The sequence below is a fragment of the Schistocerca nitens genome, chromosome 10, assembly GCF_023898315.1.
Source record: "Schistocerca nitens isolate TAMUIC-IGC-003100 chromosome 10, iqSchNite1.1, whole genome shotgun sequence".
NCBI classification, from domain to species: Eukaryota; Metazoa; Arthropoda; class Insecta; order Orthoptera; family Acrididae; genus Schistocerca; species Schistocerca nitens.
This window is the reverse complement of record NC_064623.1, coordinates 31930765-31955273: the sequence shown is the minus strand read 5'-3', so window position 1 is coordinate 31955273 and position 24509 is coordinate 31930765. Positions and strand designations below refer to the sequence as shown.

General features: G+C 40.6%; 1 protein-coding gene across 4 annotated transcripts in view; it reads left to right on the top strand.

Annotated features, from left to right (window-relative positions):
- The window catches only part of LOC126210577 (zinc finger matrin-type protein CG9776-like), a 268553-nt gene that overhangs the window by 17152 nt on the left and 226892 nt on the right, over positions 1 to 24509 (top strand). For 3 of the 4 annotated variants that reach the window (XM_049939841.1, XM_049939843.1, XM_049939840.1), the window contains one exon: positions 17909 to 18221. In XM_049939841.1, coding sequence (XP_049795798.1) covers positions 17909 to 18221 — 313 coding nt within the window. The remainder of the gene's footprint in view (positions 1 to 17908; positions 18222 to 24509) is intronic. The other variant, XM_049939842.1, reaches the window with a different exon arrangement.

The window sequence follows — 24509 nt, the reverse complement described above, 5'->3', positions numbered from 1 at the left end:
TTTGATATACAACATTTGGCAATGATCTGACTGTCTGACACCTGGAGGTTTGGGTGTCAGAGGCATTCAAGCTATCATTTCCTCCATTTGTGAATTTAACCAGAAGAAACTCTAATATGTGTTGAAATGAGACTTACCCTTTCCTGTGCTTTTCACAGAAATTTTTAGAGTATAGGTGTAAATGTAGATATCTTATTTTGCTTCTCAGTGTTTACTGCTGGACATTTCACTGGTGTCACACACTCTAGAAGTTTGCCTTAAATCTTATAATCTACAGCTACGCAGAATACTCTGCAAACCACAGGAGAGGGTACTTCCCATTTTACCATGTACATATATTCTGTCTTATTCCCTTTGTACATGGAATCCAGGTAAAATAACTACTTAAATTCCATACACAAGGGGCTGTAACACATTCCTAGATTCCTCACTAGTTCATGAATCTGCTAGTTGGCTTTTACGGGATAGATGTCTGCTAGTTCGGGTTTTCCAACATTTTCATGACTATCTCTCATGAGTCACATAAACCTGTGGCTGTTCATGCTGTGGTTCATTGTATACATTTAATATACCTCACTTGTCTATTTGGTAGGCATCCCACACACTGGAGCAGTACTCTAGGAAGGGTCCCATGAGTCTCTCGTAAAAAATCTTCTTTGTAAATTGACTGCATTCTCCAAGTATCTCACCAGTCAAGTGAAGTCTGCCACCTACTTTCCCTATGACAGAATCTCTGGCGTTCATTCCATTTCGAGTTGTAACTCACTGATAGTGTAGACACAGGCTACTAAGTTTTTGTATTTTGTGAATTCCCTAATTTTACATTTCTGAACATTTGAATCAAGTTAACAATGTTTGCACTATGTAATATCGTCAAAATCTGCCGGATACTTGTGCAGCTTTTCTCTAATATTACATGATTATAGATAATGGTGTCATGTACAGAAAGTCTGACATTGTTATTAACAATATGTGAATTATGATTTATTCATCCCATAACATACAGATGCTGATTATTTGATTAGAGTACAGGAGATGTTTCAAAAGTGGTTAATACAACTTCACTGATATGAGACTGTAGTTAATAAGATAGAACAGTTTTTAAACATTAATGTAACTTTTTTATGAAAACACATCTATGGTTGCATAATAATACAATTGATAAACTACATCCTGCGTAAATATTCAGTTCATCCTTCATTGTAATCTTCAACTGAGTAGTAGCATTGCTGAAGTAAAATATCATGTAGCTCCATTTTTTCCACTGAATCTGGTTTCATATTCAGAATGTTTTTGACTTTTAGTTTGTTGTAAATTTCATACCCATTTACTGGGAGTCTGAGCATATAAGTATAAACCATAAGCAGGGAGCACATAACTATCTTTATCTCTCCTATTATGTAAGTGATGAAAACAGTTTCCCTTGCGTGATTTGAAATTGCTATGTAAAAGGAGGAGAATAACTAAAGTCTTTAAATAAAGGGCTATATGATTTCCTTGGGTACGCAGCACTTGTGCTTCTAATGATTCTTTTCTGTAGTTTCAGTATGCACATTGTGTTGCTCAAATTTCCTTAAAAAACAATGCAGTACCTTATAATTGATTTGAAGTAACTACTGTATGCAATTTTCCTTGTGTCCATGTCAGTGTCAATAGGTAATGTTCACACAGCAAATGCAAAACTGTGTAATTTTTTTAACTATAGATTCAACATGTGTGTTCCAATTTAAATTATTGTCTAGGTTTAATCCTAAAACTGTCACAGAATTCAGTAGTTCTAGATTTTTATTTTTATGATTTATTGTGACATTCGTCGTCAGCCGTTACAAGAAGCAGATGGTGCTGCAGACACGGCCTCACGGAACCTACACTGACTGGTAGCAACACCTATAGGGAAATTCGAGGGTCATACTTCTACATCTGGTATAGTGGCTATGACTGTCTTAGATAATATTGTAAGGAGCGTGACCAAGGAAGAGCCACCAGAAGATTCGAAAATTACATGATTACTGAGGCTGTTAACATAGTAAGAGAGGGATGAACATCAAAGATAAGGAGTCAGTGCTTCCCTGTCAACAAATCTATCGTGTTGAAACCTTGCCAGGGCGAGCAGTTATATGCTAATTAGTTTTATATTATATTATTATTGTGTACAAATAAAATGTTGAACTAGTTGCTGAATGCAAACATAAATTTTTCAGAATCAATAAATTTATTTATAATGATGTAGGATTTATAATACAATTAAATTATTACGTAACTGAAAAATGAAGATGATATGGAAGTGACAAAATAAAAAAATTAAATATTTGTGTTTTTCCTTTATCATTATTTAACTTTATGTCTGAGTGCCAATATTTTTAAATTTATTATCCTCATTTCTTTAAGGTGCTCTGCCCTCATCATTCACAGTTGTTGCTTGAGTACTTCAACCCTCTTCCACAACACACTGTTCACTGAAGATGAAGAAGTCGCCTTGGGTTTTCTTCACCAGTTCCATCTAGATGGTGTTGATATATATATATATATATATATATATATATATATATATATATATATATATATATATATATATAACAAAGATGATGAGACTTACCAAACGAAAGCGCTGGCACGTCGATAGACACACAAACAAACACACAAAATTCTAGCTTTCGCAACCAATGGTTGCTTCGTCAGGAAAGAGGGAAGGAGAGGGAAAGATGAGGGTTTTAAGGGAGAGGGTAAGGAGTCATTCCAATCCCGGGAGCGGAAAGACTTACCTTGGGGGAAAAAAGGACAGGTATGCACTCGCGCGCACACACACACACATATCCATCCGCACATACACAGACACGAGCAGACATCTTTCCCTCTCCTTCCCTCTTTCCTGATGAAGCAACCGTTGGTTGCGAAAGCTAGAATTTTGTGTGTATGTTTGTGTTTGTTTGTGTGTCTGTTGACCTGCCAGCACTTTCATTTGGTAAGTCACATCATCTTTGTTTTTAGATATATTTTTCCTACGTGGAATGTTTCCCTCTTATATATATATATATATATATATATATATATATATATATATATACACTCCTGGAAATTGAAATAAGAACACCGTGAATTCATTGTCCCAGGAAGGGGAAACTTTATTGACACATTCCCGGGGTCAGATACATCACATGATCACACTGACAGAACCACAGGCACATAGACACAGGCAACAGAGCATGCACAATGTCGGTACTAGTACAATGTATATCCACCTTTCGCAGCAATGCAGGCTGCTATTCTCCCATGGAGACGATCGTAGAGATGCTGGATGTAGTCCTGTGGAACGGCTTGCCATGCCATTTCCACCTGGCGCCTCAGTTGGACCAGCGTTCGTGCTGGACGTGCAGACCGCGTGAGACGACGCTTCATCCAGTCCCAAACATGCTCAATGGGGGACAGATCCGGAGATCTTGCTGGCCAGGGTAGTTGACTTACACCTTCTAGAGCACGTTGGGTGGCACGGGATACATGCGGACGTGCATTGTCCTGTTGGAACAGCAAGTTCCCTTGCCGGTCTAGGAATGGTAGAACGATGGGTTCGATGACGGTTTGGATGTACCGTGCACTATTCAGTGTCCCCTCGACGATCACCAGTGGTGTACGGCCAGTGTAGGAGATCGCTCCCCACACCATGATGCCGGGTGTTGGCCCTGTGTGCCTCGGTCGTATGCAGTCCTGATTGTGGCGCTCACCTGCACGGCGCCAAACACGCATACGACCATCATTGGCACCAAGGCAGAAGCGACTCTCATCGCTGAAGACGACACGTCTCCATTCGTCCCTCCATTCACGCCTTTCGCGACACCACTGGAGGCGGGCTGCACGATGTTGGGGCGTGAGCGGAAGACTGCCTAACGGTGTGCGGGACTGTAGCCCAGCTTCTTGGAGACGGTTGCGAATGGTCCTCGCCGATACCCCAGGAGCAACAGTGTCCCTAATTTGCTGGGAAGTGGCGGTGCGGTCCCCTACGGCACTGCGTAGGATCCTACGGTCTTGGCGAGCATCCGTGCGTCGCTGCGGTCCGGTCCCAGGTCGACGGGCACGTGCACCTTCCGCCGACCACTGGCGACAACATCGATGTACTGTGGAGACCTCACGCCCCACGTGTTGAGCAATTCGGCGGTACGTCCACCCGGTCTCCCGCATGCCCACTATACGCCCTCGCTCAAAGTCCGTCAACTGCACATACGGTTCACGTCCACGCTGTCGCGGCATGCTACCAGTGTTAAAGACTGCGATGGAGCTCCGTATGCCACGGCAAACTGGCTGACACTGACGGCGGCGGTGCACAAATGCTGCGCAGCTAGCGCCATTCGACGGCCAACACCGCGGGTCCTGGTGTGTCCGCTGTGCCGTGCGTGTGATCATTGCTTGTACAGCCCTCTCGCAGTGTCCGGAGCAAGTATGGTGGGTCTGACACACTTGTGTCAATGTGTTCTTTTTTCCATTTCCAGGAGTGTGTATATATATATATAAAATATATATATATAAAACAAAGATGATGTGACTTACCAAATGAAAGTGCTAGCAGGTCGACAGACACACAAACGAACACAAACATACACACAAAATTCAGGCTTTCGCAACAAACTGTTGCCTCATCAGGAAAGAGGGAAGGAGAGGGAAAGACGAAAGGATGTGGGTTTTAAGGGAGAGGGTAAGGAGTCATTCCAATCCCGGGAGCGGAAAGACTTACCTTAGGGGGAAAAAAGGACAGGTATACACACGTGTATCCATCCGCACATACACAGGCACAAGCAGACATTTGTAAAGGCAAAGAGTTTGGGCAGAGATGTCAATCGAGGCGGAAGTAAAGAGGCAAAGATGTTGTTGAAAGACAGGTGAGGTATGAGTGGCGGCAACTTGAAATTAGCGGAGGTTGAGGCCTGGCGGATAACGTTATCCGCCAGACCTCAACCTTCGTTAATTTCAAGTTGGCTTGTGTCTGTATATGTGTGGATGGATATGCGTGCGTGTGCGAGTGTATACCCATCCTTTTTCCCCCTAAGGTAAGTCTTTCCGCTCCCGGGATTGGAATGACTCCTTAACCTCTCCCTTAAAACCCACATTCTTTCATCTTTCCCTCTCCTTCCCTCTTTCCTGACGAAGCAACCGGGGGTTGCAAAAGCTCTAAATTTTGTGTGTTTTTGTGCGTTTTTGTGTGTTTTTTATTGTGCCTATCTATCAGCGCTTTCCCGTTTGGTAAGTCATGGAATCTCTCTCTCTCTCTCTCTCTCTCTCTCTCTCTCTCTCTCTCTCTCTCTCTCTCTCTATATATATATATATATATATATATATATATATATATAGGGAAACATTCCACGTGGGAAAAATATATGTAAAAACAAAGATGATGTGACTTACCGAACGAAAGCGCTGGCAGGTCGATAGACACACAAACACACACACAAAATTCAAGCTTTCGCAACAAACTGTTGCCTCATCAGGAAAGAGGGGAAGGAGAGGGAAAGACGAAAGGATGTGGGTTTTAAGGGAGAGGGTAAGGAGTCATTCCAATCCCGGGAGCGGAAAGACTTACCTTAGGGGGAAAAAAGGACAGGTATACACTCGCACACGCACATATCCATCCACACATATACAGACACAAGCAGACATATTTAAAGACAAAGGGTTTGGGCAGAAATGTCAGTCGAGGCGGGAGTGAAGAGGCAAAGATGATGTTGAATGACAGGTGAGGTATGAGTGGCGGCAACTTGAAATTAGCGGAGATTGAGGCCTGGTGGGTAACGGAAAGAGAGGATATATTGAAGAGCAAGTTCCCATCTCCGGAGTTCGGATAGGTTGGTGTTGGTGGGAAGTATCCAGATAACCCGGACGGTGTAACACTGTGCCAAGATGTGCTGGCCGTGCACCAAGGCATGTTTAGCCACAGGGTGATCCTCATTACCAACAAACACTGTCTGCCTGTGTCCATTCATGCGAATGGACAGTTTGTTGCTGGTCATTCCCACATAGAATGCATCACAGTGTAGGCAGGTCAGTTGGTAAATCACGTGGGTGCTTTCACATGTGGCTCTGCCTTTGATCGTGTACACCTTCCGGGTTACAGGACTGGAGTAGGTGGTGGTGGGAGGGTGCATGGGACAGGTTTTACACCGGGGGCAGTTACAAGGATAGGAGCCAGAGGGTAGGGAAGGTGGTTTGGGGATTTCATAGGGATGAACTAACAGGTTACGAAGGTTAGGTGGACGGCGGAAAGACATTCTTGGTGGAGTGGGGAGGATTTCATGAAGGATGGATCTCATTTCAGGGCAGGATTTGAGGAAGTCGTATCCCTGCTGGAGAGCCACATTCAGAGTCTGGTCCAGTCCCGGAATGTATCCTGTCACAAGTGGGGCACTTTTGTGGTTCTTCTGTGGGGGATTCTGGGTTCGAGGGGATGAGGAAGTGGCTCTGGTTATTTGCTTCTGTACCAGGTCGGGAGGGTAGTTGCGAGATGCGAAAGCTGTTGTCAGGTTGTTGGTGCAATGGTTCAGGGATCCCGGACTGGAGCAGATTCGTTTGCCACGAAGACCTAGGCTGTAGGGAAGGGACCGTTTGATGTGGAATGGGTGGCAGCTGTCATAATGCAGGTACTGTTGCTTGTTGGTGGGTTTGATGTGGACAGACGTGTGAAGCTGGCCATTGGACAGGTGGAGGTCAACGTCAAGGAAAGTGGCATGGGATTTGGAGTAGGACCAGGTGAATCTGATGGAACCAAAGGAATTGAGGTTGGAGAGGAAATTCTGAAGTTCTTCTTCACTGTGAGTCCAGATCATGAAGATGTCATCAATAAATCTGTACCAAACTTTGGGTTGGCAGGCCTGGGTAACCAAGAAGGCTTCCTCTAAGCGACCCATGAATAGGTTTGCTTACGAGGGGGCCATCCTGGTACCCATGGCTGTTCCCTTTAATTGTTGGTATGTCTGGCCTTCAAAAGTGAAGAAGTTGTGGGTCAAGATGAAGCTGGCTAAGGTGATGAGGAAAGAGGTTTTAGGTAGGGTGGCAGGTGATCGGCGTGAAAGGAAGTGCTCCATCGCAGCGAGGCCCTGGACATGCGTAATATTTGTGTATAAGGAAGTGGCATCAATGGTTACAAGGATTGTTTCCGGGGGTAACAGATTGGGTAAGGATTCCAGGCGTTCGAGAAAGTGGTTGGTGTCTTTGATGAAGGATGGGAGACTGCATGTAATGGGTTGAATCTCTGCCTACGTAGATCAACACCTTCATATTTAAATATGTCTGCTTGTGTCTGTATGTGTGTGTGTGTGTGTGTGTGTGTGTGTGTGTGTGTGTGTGTGTGTGCGAGTGTATACCCGTCCTTTTTTCCCCCTAAGGTAAGTCTTTCCGCTCCCGGGATTGGAATGACTCCTTACCCTCTCCCTTAAAACCCACATCCTTTCGACTTTCCCTCTCCTTCCCTCTTTCCTGATGAGGCAACAGTTTGTTGCGAAAGCTTGAATTTTGTGTGTATGTTTGTGTTTGTTTGTGTGTCTATCGACGTGCCAGCGCTTTCGTTTGGTAAGTCACATCATCTTTGTTTTTAGATATATTTTTCCCACGTGGAAATAGAGGGAAACATTCCACGTAGGAAAAATATATCTAAAAACAAAGATGATGTGACTTACCAAATGAAAGTGCTGGCAGGTCGACAGACACACAAACGAACACAAACATACACACAAAATTCAAGCTTTCGCAACAAACTGTTGCCTCATGTTTGTGTTCGTTTGTGTGTCTGTCGACCTGCCAGCACTTTCATTTGGTAAGTCACATGATCTTTGTTTTTAGATATATTTTTCCTACGTGGAATGTTTCCCTCTATTATATATATATAAAACCCGACCAAAGTTAGGCAAATAGTTTTTTGTTGCCCATAAAATGAATAATTGATGTTGATGGTTGCCAACATGAGCCCATACGAGAGTGGTGCTGACACTGCAAGTACACATTAACGTGTCTTTGCGTTCTGTATGTCTTGACTTGTTACTGCGATGTTAATCTAAGCACCATGAGAAATAGTGTTTTCATTTACATTACTAACAGAAATTTATCAATTCATAAATCAAATAAAATTTAATAGTACCTATAGTGGAATTGAACTGTATTGTTATATTTACCCCAACATCCAGTTTTTCTCTTACAGTTGGAACTGTCAGGTTTTTTACACTCTAATATTGCTGCGTGGGGGCCAACCAACTCCAGAATGATGTCAAGCTCAGTTTTTGAAAAATTTGTTGTTCTCGTTTTGGTCTCCATGGCACGATCACAATACCCACTTTTCGTAAACAATATCAAAAGCTTGCATAAGTAAAACACAGCAAGGAGGTTACAATATTGTAACTCATCGAGGTAACTGCGGTCAAACTCCCAGTTAGCTAAACTCGTTTTGTTAACCAGTATTTAACATTGGAACTGTCCAAGAGACAACTTAATCACGATTAAGCTTTAACTGTGTTTACGGGATAGTCAGTTATCTTGCTTTTTGATCAGCATTGGTGCAGTTGGCCCCAGGTGTTTCTGTCTTCCATTTGGAAGAATAGTTTGCTGTATTTGCAGAGACTGTCACTCTTTGTTTTCAGTTGCACAGATATGACGTAAGCCTTTGTGAAACACTACCCAAATTCCATAGCTGTCAAGTTTGTAGATAAGAAGTGCATAAAATTGAGTCCGAGGCAGTGGCAACTCATATGTGTATACATTCTGGGTGTTCACAAATTTTTAAATTCAGATAAATATGAAAGTGTGAAATTAATAGCATCTGCTGTACAGCTGTTTCTGCTGTAAAACAGTTATGCTTATCAATATATTTATACAACTTCAGCTGCTGTCAATAACAGTAACAATGATAATAATAATAATAATAATAATAATAATAATAAGCATAACTTGTCTGAAAAAAGAAATAATTGTTTTTGTAGAATTTCATTAAAATTAAGTACAGTTTATGGCAGGAACAAAATAACGTTTAAGCTCTCACTCCTCACTGTTTTGCATTTTTGTGTAACTGGAAGTTTTTAAATATTTTATTTATTTGTTTGTTTTTGACAAATGTACAAGATCCATACTATGTATATTAGATAACAAATTAACTTCTATGCTGAAAATCTGACATTCTTACATTGAACACACACAACAGCTTATGCTTATTATACAATTTTTTGTTAAATGTCCATAAATAGTCATACTTATTTGATTTCGTCACTTGCAGACAACGGATCTGCTCTGGGAGACCCTAGTTCCTTTGCGACTAACTCTTCCTGGCAGTTTTCTGTCAACACCTAAAACAAATTCAACGGAATTCATGTTCACACTGCACAGGAAAGCTGATTCCTGCCCACTAAACAAGCAACTCCAAACACAAACTACTATTTGTGGAAATGATTAAATTCAAGTAGTACTATCTACCAACGAGGTCATTGGACTAGAATACAAATGAGGTGCCGAGAACCACAAGAGCCAAAAGCACACCATCTTCGACCCAACATTTAAGTGAATATCAGAGAAACCAGTTAGACAGCTTTTTGTGAATTTTCATATGTGTGTATAATGTTGGCCTATAGTACAGATAAACCTGATCCACCATAAGGTCAACAGATCTCAGAAGCATGAATAAATGCTATAGTCTCACAGTTGACGATGATGTGCTTAGTGGTTTTCAGCACCTCAAATGGATCACTGTACAATAAAATCCAAAGCGTAATATACTGTATCTCATTCAGAATCCCACAAAATAGATTTTTTTTTCAACATATACTGTTGTCTAATCTAATTTTACTGTATAGTGAGTGAACTGGCATATCTGAGAAATGTGCTACCGTCTAGTGGTATTTATACCAAGCAAATGGGGATAAATGTCTGCCGCAGTGTGCTGCCACCTGGAGGCATTGATGTAAACTTGTAGTTGAGTAGTAAGGGCTAGCAGTGCATGTTGTTTATTAAACCCATATGTATTTGGCCCATAAAGCAAATATACCACACCAGTTGCACATGTCCGAAAGCTCCGTAAAACGTGCACAACTGAAGGTGTGCTCGCGACCCTGATGCCAGGTTTCACAGAGTCTAGAGGAGCAATGTAGCATAGCGCGGTAGCTTTAGTGCCGTGTGTTTCAGATTACCCTGTCTGCATTATGTTTAACAGCATTCAAAGGAAAAATAACCAATAAATCCTCAAGGTATCAAAAGTTAGGGTGTGTACCTGTACATGCTCCTGTGCTCTTACACAAGAGCTGTCACTGGTCAGAGGCTTTTGTGAACTCATGAAAGACCACTGTAAGACTACTCTTATTCTCTAATGATGTGCTAATCTTATCAACAAACTTGTTAATTACATCTATAGAGCGTTTTCCACTCTGGAAGCCAAATTCCTTTTTCAAAATAATCTCACGTTTCTCAATAAAACTTCGAATCTGGATGGCAGCAGCTCCTTGAATATTTTTGACAGGACTGGAAGAAGATAGGTGGGATAATAAGTTAGCATATCCTCTCATGTGACCCTTTTTTTGAACAGTGGTTTTATTTCTGCATACTTTTATCACCTTTCGGTAACATCCATCGTAGGCAGTGGGTGTCCCGTTATTTTACATACAAATTTAAGAACTATTGTGGGTATTCCATTCCAACCTGAAGAATCTTTGTTTTTCAATTTTAACATAATAAGTTCTAGTTCTATTGTTGGCATTGTTTTAACTTTTGTGAGACATTCAGATGTTTGACCCAGTCTGAAGGGACACACTTTGTTCCTATAATCTGCAATCCTGGCATCTGATTTCACTTTGTCTGCCAGGACAGTAATGCACAACATGAGCATTGACAGTCCCTGCTACAAACCTGAAGCTACTTCTGTACCTGTAATGACTCTCCATTCAAGATAATGTGTTATGTCCTCCCTACTAAGAAATCCTCAATCCAGTCATAAATTTCGCTTCATGCTGTATGTGGTTGTACTTTCATTAATAAGCATTGGTGTAGCATTGAGTCTCAGGTGCTTTTCTGAAGTCAAGACATGGCTCTCAGGATATCATGTCGGGTACTATTCTGTTCTTTATCTCTGCTGTGGACATTTCTTTCCATTTAAAGAGAACTGCTATACATTATGTGAAGTTCAATTTTTTCAAGTTGGTTTGCGATCAACAACAATAGTGCTGGTGTTCTACCTGATAAATAGTTAGTGTATATTTTAGGACATTATTGGTCCTAATACATTTCCATAGTAAGTAGAAGGAGAAAGTCTGCTAACTCCCCTAGCTCACTGGTTCCAACATGAGATAGTTGCTCAGCTTGTGATTCAGGTGAGCACATATTACTACGGCAGTTGCGATGCGCGGCTCATCCTTTCGTGCATGGACATAAGTTTACTTAAAGAAATGTGTAGGTTTCATAAAATTACCCCAGGGACGATCATTTGCCACTTAGAAGGAACCTCTCCAGTGTGATTCGCTCAAGGCCAGTGACATTTATGACATTCAACATGCCATAATTGTCTACCATGCAGCCACAACATTGGCTGCTAATGGTGACAGGAGGTGTGACGGGTATCCTATGGTGAGCACAGCATGAGGCTACAGAGCATAGTTGAACTGCTTAGTAGACAAGTAACTCGCAACAGTGCTAGTGGTGTCGATATGAAGCAGAGGAACGGCAATGATAAACGCAGCAAACACTGCCTGCATTATATCTACAACTACAGTTGCCGAAGCTGACATTTCATCAGAAAGGAACCCAAGGAATTTTGCAGAGTGAGAAATAAGTAGCGTCTCTGCAAGATGTGTAAGTGGAATGTGTGGTGTCGTATACGCTCGATTGTGTGGGTATGCATGAGGAGTGCAATGATGACAATATGTGCTTAACAAGTGAAAGTGATATTGAACCAGGTGTCGAGCCATGTAATTCGTGATCCTTGTCGGGCAGGAAGCCACAAATCCCTTCTCCAGTGAAACATGGTAAAGGACAATGGTTGCCTAAGTAGCAGGTGCTAAACATAATTACATATATGGTAGATCACCTGCAGACTAGAAAAAAAAAAATATTTATGAACAGATTTTGACTGGTGTTCGTGCATTTCGAGTATCCTCGATACAATTTACTGGATGTGCATGATAGTGACCTACCACATTATGTGCATCAAATTGTTCACAACATAGATTACAGTTATTTCAAGGGAAGCAGTGGGTGGTTGCATAACTTCAAACAGTGCTACAGAATTGGAAGACATAAGTTAATGAAGTTTCAAACAAAGCGTCAACTTCATGATGGTCAGCAAACTTCAGAATTGGCCCGAAAATTTGTAAATGAGATAAACAAACTTAGCTCATCGTTCAGCAAGGAATTTGTTTCCAACTCCAGCCGTTCGAGATTTGAAGAGGAAATGCATACGAAAGTCACTGCAGAAATTAGAGATACTAGGAGAGTTGTATCAAAATCGACTACGATCAATGTCTTAACACATTATTATACGATTATGCTGACTGTTAATCTGGATGGCAAATTATCTGGAAGGTGATGTATTGTGCTGCAAGAAGTTGGCGGTGCTCTGCCCCCTATGATTCTTTCTCGTGTGTGTGATCTTGCATGGACAGCAGAGAACATTTCCATAGCAGCAAGCAAGATTGGGAAAATGAGTGTAAGAGAACTGGAATTGTAGTATGAGCACTGCTTATGACCATTGTCTGCTTAAAAATAACTTCTTTTGCTTGATTCCTGGTCTGCATATAAAGTCATACTCCTTTAGTGCAAACTATCTCTCCTGAAAAGTGTGTGACATCTCAGTTCGTACTGCTTGGAACCACTGGACAAATTCAGCCTCAGATTGTTGTTTCACCATACATATAAAACATACAGTTGCACTATCTGCAGCTACACTGTAAAGGATAGCTAGCTTCAATGTAAGCTCCATGACGGACTGTTTCACATTTGGTTTCATTCCATTAGTTCTCCTCACCTCGTTACACCAATATGATTCTGCATTTTTTAAGAGTAGATACCTAGCTGAACATCCTGCCCAGTTTGTAACTCCCAAGGAGTTTGCCTTTGATCTTGATGGTGTCAACATTTGTGATCATTGTGGCGCACCATTTTTCATTTGGTGTCCACTGTGCAAGTTATGGTTTATTTTTTAACATTTCTTGAATATCAGTCATGTCCATTTTGTGAAGTGAATCTCTGCACCTCCCAGACGCTCATTGTCTGCCACCCTGCTTATGCACATGGTGAATCATTAGCAGCTTATGTGTTTCCTTCATAATTGTTAATGCAACACTGCCAAATAATCCTTACTAAAGATTAAACTGCGACCTTGCAGTCAAGGGATTCCTTGTTGGTTTCGATAGTTTCCCAGTCACACTTTGACATTTTTGAAGACTTGAACTCCCCCCGAATTTGTTGTCCAAGAAACTCGGGCATTTAATGCAGTGGAAGACCAGATGATCTACATCTAAATATTTATCTACAAATGTGCTCTGCAAGCCACCTTATGTGGCATGGCACAAATTATCCTTTAGCATGATTAGTCATTTCCTTTCCTGTTCCACTCACAAATAGAGCAAGGGAAAAACTTTTCTATATGCCTCCGTGTGAGCCCTAATTTCTTGTATCTTTGTGATCGTTCTGCGAAATGTATGTTGGCAGCCGTAGAATTGTTCTGCAGTAAGCTTCAAATGCCAGTTCTCTAAATTTTCACAGTAGTGTTCCTTGAAAAGAATGTCACTTTCCCTCCAGGAATTCCCATTCGAGTTCCCGAAGCATCTCTGTAACGCTTGCTTGTTGTTCAGACCTACCAGTAACAAATTTAGCAGCCTGCCTTTGAATTGCTTCGATGTCTTCCTTTGATCTGGTGCAGATCACAAACACTTGAGCAATACTCGAGAGTAGGTTGCACTAGCATCTGATATGTGGTCTCCTTTATAGTTGAACCCCCACACTACTTTCCTAAAATTCTGCCAATAAACCAAAGTCAACCATTTGCCTTCGTTTCCACAATTCTCACATGCTCAATTTCATACTGCTTTGCAGTGTTACACTCAGACATTTAAACAATGTGACTTTGTTAGGCAGGACACTACTAATGCTGTATCCAAACATTATGGATTTGTTTATCACACTCGTCGCCATTAATTTACATTTTTATTCATTTAAAACTCGCTGTGATTCATCACACCAACTAGATATTTTGTCCAAGTCATGTGATTCATCACACCAACTAGAAATTTTGTCCAAGTCATCTTACATCCTCCTATAGCCACCCAGTGATGATACCTTTCAGTACATGGGATCTACCTGTTGACCATCATCCATAGTTCACAGCATATTTTCAGAAAAGGACAAGCTGAGTTTCGCACAAGCTATGCATTCTAAAACCGTTCTTATTTGTGGACAGCTGCTTTTTGGTTTCAAGAAAATTTATTGTATTTGAACTAAGAATTTGTTCAAGAATTCTGCAGCAAACCAATGTTTCGGATATGGGTCTGTAAATTTTTTACCAGGTCCGTTCTTTTAGACTTCTTATATACAGGAGTCACCTGTGCTTATTTCCAGTCACATGGGACTTTGCACTGGGGGAGATATTCACAGTAAATGCGGGCTAAGTAAGGGGCCAATGCTGTAGAGTACTCTTTTAAAACAAAACTGGGATTCCATCCTGACTTGGTGACTTGCCTCCCCCTCCCCCCCCCTCTCCCTCCCCACAACTCTTTTAGTTGTTTCTGTACGCCAGGGATGCCTATAACTATGTCGTCCACATGGAAGTCTGTGCAGTGTCGGATGTCTGACTTTCGCAGCATTCTACATTGGTAATCTGAACACTTAATGCAATCCAAATTGTGTGCGGGTGTTTTTTGTGGCAGCATTTTGAAGGCAATTGACGATGTCTTTCAGTGTGATGGATATGTGAAAAGGAAAGCTGCTACTCACCACATAGTGGAGATGCTGAGTCGCAGATAGGCATTACAAAAAGACTGTCACAAATAAAGCATTCTGCCAGTAAGGCCTTCATCAACAGTAGAAAAACCACACCCACCCACACACACACACACACACACACACACACACACACACACGACTGCAGTCTCAGGCAGCTGAAACCGCACTCCTGGTTTGTGGTGAGTTGTGGTGTGGTTTGAGTTGCCTGAAACTGCAGTCGTGTGTGTGTGTGTGTGTGTGTGTGTGTGTGTGTGTGTGTGTGTGTGTGTCACATTTATTTTTAAGTTTCCACTAGAATATATTGACAGTTTTACAGGTACATAGGAAAATTGAGGAATTATAACACTGACGATGTATAATTGCTACTATGAGATCTTACAATGTCGCAATGACATTCAGACAGAGCATGATTAAATTATGCTGTCTGTACATAACTGAATCCTCTTTCCACAAGTGTGGAAATGTTCTTAAGATACTTTCAGTAGTTACTCTTAGGAGCAGGAGAGAGCTTTCAGAAGCAAAGGGGAGCCTTTTAGCAGGGAGAATGTGTCTAAACTTCGTTAACTTTTGTGAGTCTCTGAGTTTTTATATGTAGTGTCGTTAGGAAAAGAAGGGTTAAGTGTAACCTTTGAGTTGTTGATATGATATTCCTTGTGGACTATTCCATGGACTCACAACCATAAAACACTACAGCTTTTACATTCCTGAAGAATTACATGACATTTGACTGTGAACTGTTTTCTCAGTAGATTGATTTCAGCATTGGCTGTACTCATCTTATTTCGTATCGCACAACTTCTAGTTCCAGCACCAGTTCATTCTGCGCATTTTCTTAATTGGAAGAAATATTGGCACATACTGCAGTTTCTCCTAGTTTACCATCTTCCCTGCCACAACTACTCTTTTATGAATAATTTCCTCTGTGAAATGTGAATCACATACAAAACTTTAATGAGTCAAATCTCTGTCTTTTCGTGGAATTTCTTTCGTCTATTATAAGAATTTTACAGTGTTTTTTGGAGGTCAGAGGAAACATTTAACTGTAATCTCACGTGCAGGCTGGAAAGAAATACAAGAGCCTTTTTTTCTTCTTCCATTCTTTTAAGAGCAAGTAGCTAGAAGTCCTACATTTTCTCCCCGCAACCAACACCTGCTCACATTCTCATAAAACACCTTGCTTAAACAAAATCACGAAATAAGCACAGTCAGTTTCAACAGAATTGCTCCACAGTGAATATCGAGTGATAATGCTGCTCATAGTTCGCTGGCATACCACCTGTCCTATGCTAGTTATGCTAACATGCAGCAAGGCAGCGTACTTCCTCTCTTCTGCTTGCTATGACATTTCTTTGGGGCACATCCTATGTCACTTTTGTTTTTGTAGTATGGCATACTAAGCCCTGCTAGTAGGGACACGAAAAAATTGTTTTATTTTATTGCCAAATTTGGTGTTATTTTTTGCCAGGTCCAGTGTTTTTCTATGCCTGGTTTGATGTTACCTTTTTTACCAAATTTGGTATTGCCTTTTTTTGCCAAATTCAATGTTTGCCAACTATTGTTGGTAAATTCAGTGTCCCTGCTTTTTGCCAAACTGGGTGTTATTTTTTGATCAAGTTCATTTTTGCCAATTTTCGGTTTTTATGCCAATTTCGTTGTTTTTTTTATGAAATTTGGTGCCATTTTTTGCCAATTTCGCTGTCTTTTTCTCTCCTTTATTTTATTTTTTGCAAAGTTTGGCTTAGTTTTTGCACTGAATTAAGAAATATTTGTTTACAAAATTTGGAGGTCTCCTCCCCACACCATTTCAGTGTTCTACTGTGCCAGTTATTTCCTGCAAAATTTGGATTATTTTTGCAGGTTTTTTTTTTATAAATTCACTGTTATTTTTTGATTAATTTGGTGCTATTTTTTTCAGATTTGCTGCTATTTTTGCCAGATTCATTGTTATCTTTTTGCCAGATTCAGTTTTACTTTTTGCCAAATGTGGTGTTACTTATTTTGTCAAATTCAGTGTTACATTTTTACCAAGTTTGGTGTTGCCTTTTTTGCCAAATTGTCAGTGGTTTTGTTTGCTTATATCAGTTTTTTTTCCAAATTTTCTGTTTAATATCAAATTCAGTGTTTTTAGCCAGATTTTTTTTTTTTTTTTTTTGCCAAATTCAATGTATTTTTTTGTCATGTCTGGTTTTTTCCAAACTTGGTCAATTTTTTCCATCATATTTGTTGTCCCCCCCCCCCCCCCCCCCACTTCAGTGTTCTTTTTTTGCAACTTTTGGTGTTAATTTTGACATCACGTTGTAGTTTGCTCAGGAAATGATCATTCATTTTATGATTGTAGACAGATCTCAGTCTTGAGGAAATAAGATGGCAAATGGAATTTCAACATTCAATAACTAGCAGTTACAAAAATCGGCAACCATCCTTTCTCTGATTTATAACATTTTTTTATGTGCTAATATGACAAATTTTTCGATATTTTATGATATTTTTTTGCAGAGTATTTAATTAAAAATCCCCAATTTCAGGTTGTTTTTCGCATTATTGTTTTCATGAAATTTTCCTCCTATCCTTGCATATTAGCCAAATATCCTTTGAGCTAGTTGTGTATCCACACTACTGTATTGGTCTGTAATATGATACAGTGCTGAACATCTTCCAGAAATTGAAGAACATATACTGTACCTGTTTTTATTACTTACATCTACTATGTGCAAGATATTGTGTGAACAAAATAAGCTTTGTTTCACAGAGGTAGACTTTTCTGAAACTGTGCCGATCGTTTGAGAGCTAGTTATTTTCCTACAGGAATATCGTAATGCTATACTCGGAGTCGTACAACCGGTGGACCTTAGCGATAACTAGAGAGACTGTTATATATCTTTTAGTCATTTTCATAATCCCTAATGTTTCTGCAATAGGTCTGATGTCTAATAACCTGAATGCAATGACTGGTTTTGTTCCACAGATGACAAGCCCGAACTTCAACATGTACTGAAAGTTCGCATGTCCAAAGGTGGTGACAGTGGTGACATGAGTCGTTCCGTGTGGGTCGAAGAGGATGCCCCGCCTTCGAGAAATTTTGAGGACGCCAGATCTAAGTGGGACTTCCAGCCGGGCCGCGCTGCTCGCAACGGAGATGCTCCCGGACTGAGGTCACCCTCCCCTCGACAGAAGAAAGGTGCCGGTGGGCGGAGTGCACGTAACCCACGTGGAGAAGACAGCTTTGCCGAAGACGGCGGGCGTTCGCCGCAGGCTTACAGGCAGTCACAGGTTTATGAGTATGTTTTCATTTGCTGACAGAATTTGTTCTGAGAGTAAATTGGTACTCCCTTACAGTGTTACAGTTTGACAGAATAGTGCTATTGTAAAGAGGATAGTTTTTGTCAAGGAACTGTTCTCTTTTGACACGTTATTTTGGCAGTGTTGACACCTGTTTGTTGTGTATAGTCAGCATACCTGGGAACCATTACTGTTTGCTGTGTGCTCCACTCCATTTGATGCCTTTGACTGTGTGAATATTTGTTGCTTTTGGGTAAATTCGACACACTCCTTGTAAGTTGTTATTTTCAGAATGAAATTTGTTCTTCAGCAAAGTTTGTGCTAATTTTAAACGTCTTGGCAAATTAACACTTTGACTCCTACACACGTGTTCTCTGCACACCTTGCTGAGCACAACTTTGTTGTCGCTGTACTGCTTGCGCAATGCTGCTACCTGTGCTGATATGTGATATTCCAGGTGCTATGAAATACTTATCATTCAGTTTTAAGAAAACTATTTGGTGAAAAAAATTGAGTTTGAGCATCTTAAAGTCTGAAACCTTTGCTCAATAAGGAAATGAATTTCTTTTCATTGTTTGTCACAGTTACTGTGCAGAGTCAGATTAAGTAAAGTGTTGCACAAAATGTTAAGAGTTTGCAGAGAGAAAAATGCACTGTGTAAACTATGCATACGGTTGATTTTAGCTAGTGTGTTGCCATGTATATGAAATTTAGATAAGATTTCAGAATTTTATTTAAAATTGAGAGCAGAACAATATTTCATTTAATTATCGAGTTATTGGTTTTTATATCTGGGAGATGTTCGCACACAATACATCCATTTCTGTCCCTGTGCATCAGAGATTTTGGGATTGTATGGTAATATCAGTTGTCACATTTCATAAACAGATCAAGATACCAAAATGAGGTTTTTTGCAAATTAAACCGTGCAAATGTCCCATATCTTAAATCATAAATACTTGATCTTTTTTTTCCTAAATGAGATATGGACACACGGAACACATTGTCAGGTCTGTAGCCACGTGCTATTGCCAAATCTTCACCTCTGTCTCCGTAGCAGTTCCAATTTCCACTAAGCATAAGGTTCAGGCAGTTTGTTGCCCTGTGTGATCATCGGTTGCATGCTGTGAGTTTGGTTTTCATTTCTTTGTTACGAGAGTTAATATTTTACTTGTTGTGTGTTACGAGATATTGAAAAATCTCGGTAGCAAGTTTGACAATGCTACGTGCAGAAAACTTAAACTTCACTCTATCAACCGAGGGATTGCCATACGAGGTCATTCAAGAGAAGTTATTTGCATGTTACATCTGGGTTTTCACTGAAGATTTCTCTGGCCAAAAGCAGTTGATTATGAAAGAATGCATCAGACGCTAAAAAGTATCTGGACACCTATTAGTGGATGCCAATGTGAGGTGTCCCCACCATTTGCCTTTATGATGGCTTGGACTCTGCTGGGGGCAGTTTGTATGAGGTGTCACAGTGTCTGTGGAGGAGCAACAGCCCATTCTTCCTCAAGAGCCAAAACCTGACAAGTTAGGGATGTTGACCACTGGAGTCTGGAGCAAAAGTGATGTTCTAACACATCCCAAAGGTGTTCCATTGGGTTCAGGTTGGAACTCCAGGTGAGCCAGTCCATTTCAGGGATGTTATTGTCCACAAACCAGTGCCTCACGGAAGCTGCTTTATGACATGGTACAGTTTCATGGTCTGCTGCTCGTGATCTCGTTCTCACTTCCCGAGCACAGGGTCCCAGGTTCGATTCCCAGCGGGGTCAGGGATTTTTCCTGCCTCGAGGTGACTGGGTGTTGTAGTGTCGTCTTCATCATCATCATTCATCCCCATTACAGTCGGAGGAAGGCAATGGCAAACCACCTCCACTAGGACCTTGCCTAGTACGGCGGTGCAGGTCTCCCGCATCGTTCCCCTACGCTCCGTCACGGAGTATGGGACTTCATCATCATCATCATCATCATCACATTTTCATGATGATTCAAATAGTCCTCACCTCTGTACTGCTCCTCTGCTGTACATAGTGCACAATGCTGCAAAATGTGTTCCTATTCTTCTGCATTTAGCTCTTTCTGAGTACAGTATAGGGAACACACCATAATAATGAAAACCACCCCTGTACTGTAACACTACATTCTCTGTTCTACAGGGATTTGCCAAACTCAAACTCTTCCCTCAGATTGCTACCAGGCATAATATGATTCATCACTTTAAATGACTCATTTCCTCAATGATGTCGCTCTTTACACCACCTGAAGCACCACTTAGCATTGACTACAGAAATGTATGGTCCACGAGGAACGGCTATACCATTGTACACTATTGTTCTTAACTCCACTAAAACAGTTATTTTTCTAGGTGGGCCACTGGTAATATTTTGGAACTCATCAGTTATTTCTTCCACTGATTGTAAGTGATTGATATTTACCCTCTCTCCCCTCCCCCCAGTTGACCAGTTGAAGATGTGCAACTTTATGCACTGTTGTGAGCAATGGCCTTCTGTGAGGTACCCAAATACAGATGTCTTTTGAGTGCCTTTCATTTCACAGTGTTTGTTCAGAAACTGGTTGAGATGGACCTGAATTCACTAATAGCAAATCCTGCTGCGTCTCAAACCGATTGTTATTGTTGAGGTGTGATGCTAATCTCCAATCCCTGTCATTTAACATCGTACTAAGACCACTATTTTTATGTCGTATTACAGAGATGGGTGTAGTACACCGTCTCTTAAACATGTTGTAGTCGATGTTGGGCAACTTCGTTTGTAGTGTTGTCATGGGCACTTCCAAATGTGATAGCTGGTTTCTTTCTTTATGACACATTTCTGTGTTGACTCATCTTAGTGCACTGATTCAATACAACCGACTAGCACATGTAAACTACTCCACTGCCATGATTTACCATATACACACAAATAGTCAGCACATATTTTTTCCCGAATTTAAAGACGAAAAACTGGGATGTGCAGAATAATTGCAGTAAGATTGGTAATGCTCCAACTCCAACAGTAGATCCTATTGTTGCGGCGCTAGTCTGTGACGCGTGAGCAGCATGTTACAGGTGAAGTTTTAACCGTGTGTTAACTTGTTGATTATGGCTACAAGTTCTTGTTATCATTCACACACAGCTTTAAAAACTTAAAATTGTTGAATAAGTAGAGAACACTGGAAACTGGAAACTGTGCAGCGGGAAGAATGTACAATGTGAGCGTGAGTTGTATTCGTGAGTGGGGAAAAAACAAAATTCAGCTTCAAGAAATGAACGGTAATCGTCAGGCATTTCGCAGCCATATAACGAAGCGTCTAGACCTTGAAAAAAGTCTCTGTGATCATGTAGGTGAGAAGCGACACTATGGATGCGTAGTCACTGGTTAAATGTGCCAACTCAAAGCATTGCCTTTAGCTAAAGAACAACGCATCACCAGTTTCAAAACCAGCCAGGGCTGGCTATCGTGATTTTACCTTCGAAATGGGTTAAGCTCGTCCAGAAAAATACCACTGCTTGTCAGTTTCCGAGCGATTACAAGGGAAAATGTGAAATTTCAGTGTTACATGATAAATCTGTGCCGTGAACATTTTTATTTATTATTGAAAATTGGTAATGTGGATCGAAAGGAGAATCTAGCGTCACGATATGGACTGGTTGCAGTGAAAAGCAAAGGTGTACATGATCTATGTAAGTGGCAGTGGATGAAAGCAAACTATCTCACATGATATTTAAAAGGAAAACTGTTTGGAAAATATCAGTGAAAGGCATATTGGTGAGAGCAAATCCGGAAGGGTGGATGGAGAATGACCTTGTGGTTGACTGGATGACGCAAGTTTGGCAACATCACCCTAGTATGTTACTGAATTTATGTAACGTGTTGGTTCCGGACAGCTTCTGCAGACATTCAACTGAGGAAGTGTGAAACAAGTTACAAAAATGGAGAACTGGCTATGTCGTTATCTGTGGAGGCCCAACATCAGTCATGTAACCACTAGATATGTGTATAAATCGGCCTATCAAAGCTGCACTTGAACAGGTGTATACACAATGAATGACATACACACAGAAACACAAATTAAAGCCCCTTTTTCTACCTCCCGTAAAATTAGTGTGAACAGATTATTTATGGCACAGATTATTTGCATATATACAGTGGAGGATCACACGACTTGTGTGGAACCAGTTCTACACCATCTTGTCACCTCCCAAACTATCCTGTTAATCTGAAAGAAAAATCTTATACATTCAAAAATTTTGATTGTTCTGTGCCCTGCCAGTGATTGGTAACTGACCGGTATGATGCCCACGTATCTGAAGGCTGTGTATTTTTGTGATTACTTGTAGCTTGTTAAATATTTGACACCATAAAACTTCTGCAACTCTTCCTCTCAATCTTCTGGTCTCATGTGCGCAAGTATTAGCCTTGTGTAGTGTGCGGGCATTGAGTAGCTACCAGACAGCATCTTGAGAATTATGTACCATGTTGAGTGGATTATTGTGTAGGCCTTTGCTTTGTGTGCCTACTTTCCACTGTAGCATATTATGTGGTTGGTGGGATTTGACTTTTTGCTTTCATTCATTACTGTGTTTTGTTCTTTTTTCCCCATTGAGATGAATTTGTTTATGTCGCCGATAATCCCCACACTGATCTTGATGCTAGCTGTACCTTCTAGGTAATTGTATGGTGGCCTGTACTTAGTGCCTTCCATCCTTACTTTTACTGCTTTACAAAACCTCACATGTTCCATAGAAGCTTGTAATAATTCGACTTCTGTGCCTTCTTCTGTTATCTCAGCTTCCCTTCTTGAAAATATGTCCTGCAGGAAGTGCTGTGGAAAAAGTCCACACCTATCATGTGACCCACTATCTAATTTTCAACTATAAAAAAAAAAAAAAAAAAAAAAAAAAAAAAAAAATGTTCCAACGTCCTTTCACCTATTTCCTCGCTGGTCGTAGCCTGTAACTTAACTGGTTTGGTGCAGTTCTGACCGCTTCAAGAAAATTGTGATGATTATTATTATGTATTATATTATTATGATTAAAATATTGCTGATCAGTAACGTCAAAGGCTCTTTACATATACGGAATTCATTGTATATTTTACATGACATGACAGTTACAAATTATTTTCTGTTTTTCTCAGAACATTCCATCAACTCAGCACCTAAAACATTTTGTAATAATTTCGATTGCTCGTATTTTAATAAATTTAACTACCATTGAATGCCTGCAACATTCACAGCAGCCAACCAATCAGGTCTTTTAAATGTGGCTAATTTCAGCTTAACCTTTACATACTTGTCTCATTTTACAGTTTTGCTTCAGGGAATATTGTGCTCGACTGTCTTAATTCCTCATTAGGTAGATTGTGAATTTGATATTTCCATTGTCTACTTGATATCCTGATCCAGATCTATTGTTTTGGCTGCTCGGCTGTGACCAGCAATCCGTGAATTTTCGATCATGATTGCATTGGTAAGATTTTTGAGTGGTATTACTCTGCATTGACATTGTGTGCTGGTTAAAATACCTGTGGCATGCATAGTGACTGTGATGCCCTTCCATTTTGTCACCCCCTCCATTACATCACACAGTTGCCTAAATGTCACTTGGACTATTTGCTTCATCGGCTTTCCTGCCATCTGAGAGCAAATCCAATGATTTGACATACATAAGAATTGTTAGTTGTCTAGTGGCACCATGAACAATTTCTCGTTGCGATGGGTCATTCACTTTTTAACATACGCAAAATATTAGCCTGAGGAATCCCCTTTTCTCTATACACACAGGCAAAGATCTCTGGTTGCAAAAATGAAAGACTCAGGATTTTTTTCCTCCTTTTGCAGTCTTTCATGAAGACTGATCTACCAACATTTTCTGAGGAAAGCTTTCTCAGAAACCTATACCAGTTATACGGATATTCTGCTTTGGCAGCGCACAATAGAACATCATGTTGCATGTATCGACTGACAAATGTAATCCTTTGTTCTCATAGCACGCCATGGAATGACTTTATAAAAACTGCTGGATGATCTTTTCCGTCTGTTAAAAATTGTCAGTGTTTGAGTGCACTGTCCTCTAAGAAGTATACTGGCAAACTGGGTTCAGTTGTGCATCTTGGTGCACTTAGAAACAACAGAACCTCGTTTTCTACTCTGCAAACTTGCATAGTCTCTTAACTGTTCTCAGCTGGATTGAGCTACCATGAGTTGCCATCAAAATGTCTCTCATGGGAAGAAGAAGAAGAAGAAGAAGAAGAAATGGGGGATTTGGGAGCTTTTTGACTGGG